General features: G+C 43.4%; 1 protein-coding gene across 5 annotated transcripts in view; it reads left to right on the top strand.

Moving 5' to 3' along the window:
* Nucleotides 1–7365, top strand: part of DOCK11 (dedicator of cytokinesis 11) — a 1707663-nt gene that overhangs the window by 1304289 nt on the left and 396009 nt on the right. For all 5 annotated transcript variants that reach the window (XM_069612850.1, XM_069612848.1, XM_069612847.1 and 2 more), the window contains one exon: nucleotides 5071–5184. In XM_069612850.1, coding sequence (XP_069468951.1) covers nucleotides 5071–5184 — 114 coding nt within the window. The remainder of the gene's footprint in view (nucleotides 1–5070; nucleotides 5185–7365) is intronic.

Genomic DNA, 7365 nt, shown 5'->3' with positions numbered 1-7365 from the left:
AGCTGGTCTGAGACCTCCTAACCCTAAAAGTAATTGCACATGGTTTGCACGGATGCGTCAAATGACATGAGGAGAAGAAGAATAAACAGGTTCCCTTTGAACTGATGATAACAACTCACCCACCCCGATGTTACTGGCGATTCTGGAATATCTAATCTAAATGACTACCATTTCAGCATGCATGGCATGTTAAAACCCATGAGTATCGGTCACTCTGGCCTCAAGCGTCACTTCACCCCACGTTTATTGTTGATCAAAAGCAAGCTCCCATGAACTTAAAAAAGATTACATCTGCCTTCTGCGAAACTACCAGACCATAAAAAACCCTCGCCGGATTATTAGCTGACCATCTGCTTGGTTATTTATTACTTCTTCTTCCCTCCAACCCTGCAAAAACAGTTGTTCCCAGACACTCAGAATTCACCTCGCGACGCCCTGGCTGCAGAGTTTAATACATTTATAAAGAGCATGTAGATTTATAAATTCCCTGTGTATGTCTATTAGTGTGCATGCATGTTTAATAACTATCTTCTCTTCTCTACAGTGGGTTCTTCATGACAACCCCCCATCCTCGCATGCGCATTATGAAACTCCTCATTGCCCAGCTTTTAGACACTTCATAGCATACAACATCTAGATCGTGTTTATATTTAATTTGGCAATTTTGGCATTTATCTTTCAATGCGTGTGCAAGTCTAATATGTATCACCTTGAACACAAAGTAACACTTGAAGTAACACATCCCTTTCACATTTAACTACACTGGATACATATGCAACATCGTGCCAATTTCGCCACACCCCCAGTCACAAATATGGTGCGTGCAACATGACCCCCTCTATCTCTGCGGTGTCCCTAGAGGTTCGGCTCTCTTCCTGTTACCTTTTAATGTCTATATTCAACCATTGGCATGCCTGATTCGTACCTTTGGTTTCTGTTTTTTTTCCTATGCAGATGATGTGCAACTTTTGTTCAGGCTTGATCTTGAACAAAAAGGCACGGCTCAATGCCTAAAGCTCTGCCTTCGGGCGATTAGTGATTGGATGGGTGCTAACTGGTTTAAGTTAAATGGAGAGAAAATGGAGGTGTTGATAGTTGCCCCCCCAGGCTCCGAGGATCTGTGGTCTTCTGTTGGCCTTACCGACCCCAGCCAAAATAGTGAGAAATCTAGGGGTAAAGTTTTCCTTCTCTCTCTCCATGGAAGCCCAGCGTAACTCTGTTTGCAGTACAGGCTTTTGTAGACTGAAACAGCTCATGAAAATTCTACCCTTCATTCCTGAATATTTCCATGCCCCGGTCGTAACGGCCAATTTAAATGGCAGCCCCGATTACTGCAACGCTGTCTTCCTCTCTCATCCTGCCTACATATTACAGCCTTGCACATACTGCAGAATGCAGAGGTCCATCTAGTGAAAGGTATTCCGTATGGCCATTCAGTCTCTGATGGCTGGCAAGATTTGCATTGGCTTTTGGTTCCTGCTCAGATGAATGTTAAGGTCCTGTGCATTATCCATCGTGTCCTATATAGGAAAGACTGTCTCTCCTTGCAGGAAAGAATTAGACAGTATTGTCCCAGCCGTTCACATCGTTCTGTGGATGCTGTACTCGTACAGGTCCCATATTATCTGCAAAAGCGTATTGGAGGCAGAGCTTTCCCCATAGCTGGCCCAAAACTGCGTAATTCGCTACACTTGTCTCTTCGGCGCATTCATTTCAAATGCTTCCTGAAAACTCATCTTTTTAATTATTCTCTGTTGGTTTGTTTTACCACCTGCATTGCTAGGCACCATGATGCCCCCAGTGACCTGTCATACCATATAAATGCCCAATAGATAGATAGATAGACTAATAATCAAGAAAACATAGAAAATAACAAACATAGTTACAGACCCTGTAGTCTGTTCCCCTGGACCATTATAAGGTCTTTCAGAAGCGCAGTACCACTGGCAGAGCATATCAGGTTCCCCTCATCTCCCCACAGATGGACAATGCACCTTCAGTGTGATGGTGACATTCCAAGGGACACACACACAATGACAATGTATGTCTTCAAGTGCCAGGTCGGTCCCCCCTCGAGCAAAGCCTCTGTTGCTGCTGCTCTCATTTTACTTGTAACCATAAAACACACAGCACCCCACCACCCCATTCAAGATATCTACGTTTTTATCTTATCAGGCTACTCCCAACAATGACTGGGGTGGCTCTAGCAAACATGCTTCAAAATGCGACTCCCACACATATAGAGAGACAGTTGCAGCATGTGACAGAGAGAGGCAGTGGGAGAAAAAAAGCAGATACTGAGAGAATTCATGATTATGTTTTTCAGATGTCCCTTAATTTGACGATATGTTATCTCGTTTGCCGTTTTTACCATACTGTGAAATTGTGATGAATTGACTCTTGCCCTAAAGGAGTACAAGGATGAGTAGAGGCTAAAGTGCCTGCTCAGCCCTCACACTTCTAAAAACCAAAAGCCAACCCAATCATATAGTTAAAACAGGCAGTTAAGAGATATACTTACTTCGCCTTTTGTGGCGACGTGGGCCGAGGGAAGGAAATGATCTCAAGAAGGGTGAGGATGTGATTCCGCACCAACCCAACCAGCGAAGTATAACAGTTCAAAATAAATATATATATACTTTAATTAAACACACCATATGCAATAATGACTGAAGAGAAAACACTACAAAAACCCACCCGTATAGAAAGAACACAGAATATGAAAGATAGAAAGATGCAGTACTCTGGGCAATGAGAGAGGTGTAGAAAAGGCAATAAACCTGCAATGTTATGTAATGTTAAAGGATTATTATGCCATGCACTAAAACCACCTGCATGGTCCCCTGGCGCTCTGGTGGATCTGTAAAGCAAGAGGGGGGTGTAGGGGAGTGAGTTAGTAGGACTGAGCGAGAAAAGCACAAGTGAGCTGTGACGTGCTGTTGGTAGCTTCAGTTCGGTTTACACCATTCTCTGAGCGCAGCTGTGAATTTTCAGTTGGTAGCCATCATGTGTTGTTAGGCGAGTCTATATGTGGTTTGGTTTGTTGTTGCTTTGTAGTGAAGTGCGTGTAGATTGTTGTACTGTAGAGGTATGGTTGTGTTTGGTTTAGAGTTTGAGGGGTGTATGCAGAAGGACGTTAGTGTGGTTGGTTTGTGGTGATACTTTATTGTACCCACTCAGATTTGGCAGCCTGTGGCACATATCTGTGCCAATGTCATAACAAGGTGATGTGCTACGATTCCCACTCCTATTCACTGTGCAGATGTGTCGGTCGTTAACAGGGCTATTTAGTAGTGATACTTTCTCCACCACCATACAGAATAGTGGATGTCTACATCACTTTACCCCCTGTCACAGGCCGGTGTGCAGCAGTCATCGCCTTAACGGGTCCCTTGAGGAGGGGTTGCCTCTTCCCAATGCCCTTGAGCTCCCTGTGCTTGTGGTATGTTTGGTCACCACTCTTTCCCCTTTAATTCTAATGCCCTCAGTCTGTGGTTCTATTAAGTCGCCCCATCCCTCTCCTCTATTTCCTGGCCCTCTGTGGGAATTGGTGCATCTGGGTCTCACTCCCATTTGGAGGCCTCTCTGCTTCCTTGCACTTCAACGTGGTCTGGCCTAATCCCCTGTCGTTCCATGTGTGTGTTCATACTATGGGGCATGGGTGTTGCTCATTCATTTTCATCTCGTTCAGAGTTGAAGAGCCAGGTTTTTAGAGGTTTTCTGAATTATAGATGGCCCTTCATGGTTTGTATTTCTCTGGGGAGAGAGTTCCAAAGTTTAACGGCTAAGCAAGAGAAATAGGATCCACCACAGTTTTTTCTTCTGCATGGTTTAGGTTCCAGGCGGATGTCGTTGCTGGATCTGAGAGTTCTGGTGGGCTGGTAAAATGTGATTTTCTTTTGTATGAATTATACTCAATCGCCATCGATTTCTCTGTGTGTTATGCACATTGTTATGAATGTAACATGTTTTTTGACTGGCAGCCAATTAGCATCTTTCTTGGCCATGATGAGGGAGATGATGGCCCTTGTTTTGTTGCTTGAAAGAAAGGTGGAAAAGATGGAGCTTGACGAGTTGATTATTGGGTGTGCTGGTTGGCCTTAGGGTGATGCACGGGGGTGCTTATTGTATGTGTGTCTTCTCTAGTCCAGCAGACCAAAGGGCTTCTTCTGGATTTCTGTGCTTATCTTGAATGATTAAATTGATGAGGATTTCTGTTGCTTAAGCGGCTGCAGTGCTAAGTATCAGACTTGTGTAGGCTGCTTGCTGTATTGAGTCCTGCAGTGGTGGGATGCCCCTACATGTCTGTGGGCATTTCTATACAGAGGAGCAGGATAGCAACGATGTGGAATTGAAAAAGCCATCACAGAGCAACTGATGCAAACCAGGGTGCATCTTAAATATATCTCGCTGAGCTCTAGGGAAGAGCAAACTAGCTCTCTATTCAGACTCAAACACATTTTCTTTGGGGAAAAGAACAGCGCAGCCTTTTCCTAGGACTATAAAGTGAAAGATGAACAAGGTGTACATGTATTTACAAACTGAGATATTATCACTTTAAGACTTTTCATACAAAGTCATAATGCTGCCAAGTGTGGAAAAACGATGGACTATGACTGTAAGGCACTAGGCAATACGTTGTATGATTGTGTTCTCAATATCATGTTAGCTCTTGTAATTTCTGCTATTAAGACCCAGTGAGGGTTTACTTCGAACAATAAACCAATGTTTTGGCGGTTGGTGGTCCAGAGTCACCTTTATGCTCAGAGTCACATTTCTTACCCATATTAGACAACAACAGAGCAGCAATTTAAAAAATAAAAAAACAGTACATCTGGAATAGAGACACTTCTATGACTATTGGGAAATTATAGCTATTTACAGTCTTTGCCCCGCATCTGTTTCAAAATGGCCCCTGTTCTAAATGTCGATGCCTGCAGCCTTGTAAAGGGAGCCCTGAAGCTTCCTGAAAGGTGACAGAGTCGAGCCTGATGCTGAATGAAATGAAGCCTGTAGCTCACGATGTACCCACCGCAGCCAGCAGACACACCTCCCTTTTCTTCTCCACAGATCATCATTGCAGTGAGTCAGCTGATAGCCGATGTGGCGCTGAGCGGAGGATCAAGGTTTCAGGAGTCCTTATCCATTATCAACAACTTTGCTAACAGCGACCGAGCAATGAAGGTACCGGCCTATCAATAAGACCATAACGTATCTTGTTAGAACGAGGGAAATTGATATTTCTACTTCAGAATGTGAGTATGACTCTTTTGTTGGCAGAAAGCGCTAAATTCTCCAATGTTTATGATCTGATAGTGCGGCAGACACTTTGCATCCTTCATAAGAACAAATACATATATACCGGTGATATTTTATTTACCAAGCTTTATATTGCAGCCATAGCCTTCAGTTATTACAGTACATGGTTATACATTACCAGATCTAATTTCACATTTGAGAACTGTGTATTTTGATTGGGAAGTCTAAAGAGCAGATGTTGCAACAAGGCCCATGGCGAAAAGTGCACTCTTCTATACCAGGTCCATATTTTTTCTCTGAGCAGTGTTTTGAAAACTGTTGTAACACATACCTTCCCACTATTGTATGGTCATATGTAATATAGGACAACATAGTTCTACTAACCACGCATGGTTTATGGTGATGTCTTTTTCTTCTTTTTTTAAATAAAAACTTTATTTAAGTTCAGCATAAAATGATGACACAACATGGCCTTTTCCCAGCAGTAGTCGCCACAGAATTACAAATTGTTTTCATAGATCTATACACCATTTCACCACACAGTGTGACAATTATGCAGGAGCATCATTGACAACCTGATCATCTTTGGACAACCAGAGTCTGAAGTCGACCCAGATGTCTTTGTAGCATGTGTAGCATTTTATATTCAACCAGTTTTACCCGCATGTTCATGGATACCTCATTGGAAAGTTTACACATTGCGGTCCACTGTTCATCTGACAATGTTAGATTCAGCTCAGTGTCCCAATTTTCCCGTGAATGGTCCTGTCCTCTGGGGGTAGTTGTCAGTATTTCCCTGTACAGTGTGGATAGTATATGGCGACAACCTGCTGAGTTCGCTAGATATGACAACAGTTTAGTTTTTGTTTCTGCAGGCGTCCACTGTCATAAATTCGCCCTCCACAAATAAGTCCCCAATCGTGTGGTATCCTCGAGGGTCCCATCTATGCTTGATTGGCAGGTCACTTGTGGGGGGCTCCAGTGGGTGGTTCCATAGTGGAAGCCAGCAGTAATATGGGGTCACAATTTTCAGTCTAGTAAATATGCGTACAGGACACAGGGTCCATTTGACAGCCATCTTTGTATGACCTATCAAGTAGTAATTACATCATTTCTACATTCCCTGCTGCCTTTTTTTCTAATTTGACACGTGGGGGAGCCGTTTCATTCCCATACCAGTAGGTAGCGTGTTGAGCTCAGGCCGCTTGCTAATATACTTCTAAGTTAGGCCCATTGAAACCTCCCAGAGCATAAGGAAGTGCCATGTCCGACCACTTTTTACGCACTGCGCCGGAGTGCCGTAGAAATTGGGATAAACTCTTGTGTAAATTTGAAAAAAATGTCTTCCCCAGCCAGATAGGGACATTAAAAAATGTATAGAGCAGTTTGGGGACCACTATCATTTTAACCAGGGCTTTCCTGCAAGCCAAGGACATAGGCACCCTAGACCAACCTGACATTTTATTATCTGCATATTTTCAAGCAGGTGTACTTACTTGCTTTAAGGGAGTTGTTATCTCTAGTCACCGTAAAACCTAGATATTTCAGCTTATAGGGAGACCACTTTAGCTGTGACTGTATACCGGGGGCGAGGAGTGCAGTCCGTCGGGGAATATTTCTGATTTACCATAGTTTACATTGAACCCAGAATGTACACAGAACCGAGCAATGGCCTGCATTATCCGGTCTAGATTATGTTGCGGGTCTTTGACGTACAGCAGCATATCGTCTGCATAAAGAGATATAAGTTCTGGGATGCCCTGTATTCGGAACCTTTATTGCAGTGCCGGGAACAAATACAATCTGCCATGGGTTCCATGACCAAGGTGAATATCAATGGTGACAGGGTGTACCCTTGTCGGGTTAGATTGGGTACTATTAGTGCGAACCGTTGCCATGGGTTTCGTATACAGCATCTTAATAAATTTTGTAAAGGTTTTCCCCAGGCCGCATTTCTCCAAGGCTGTAAATAAGAAGGGCCATGAGACCATGTCAAAAGCTTTTTGAGCATCTATAGCCACTGCTACTGCGTTTTCTCTCAGTGATATGCGTGCAATGACATTGAACAGACATCTCAAATTAAGTGACTTTGCCCTACCCTGGATG

Source organism: Ambystoma mexicanum, chromosome 5p, assembly GCF_040938575.1.
Source record: "Ambystoma mexicanum isolate Mex_15411 chromosome 5p, UKY_AmexF1_1, whole genome shotgun sequence".
Lineage (NCBI taxonomy): Eukaryota > Metazoa > Chordata > Amphibia > Caudata > Ambystomatidae > Ambystoma > Ambystoma mexicanum.
Note: the sequence above shows the minus strand (reverse complement) of the source record. Positions and strands in the feature narration are given on the sequence as shown.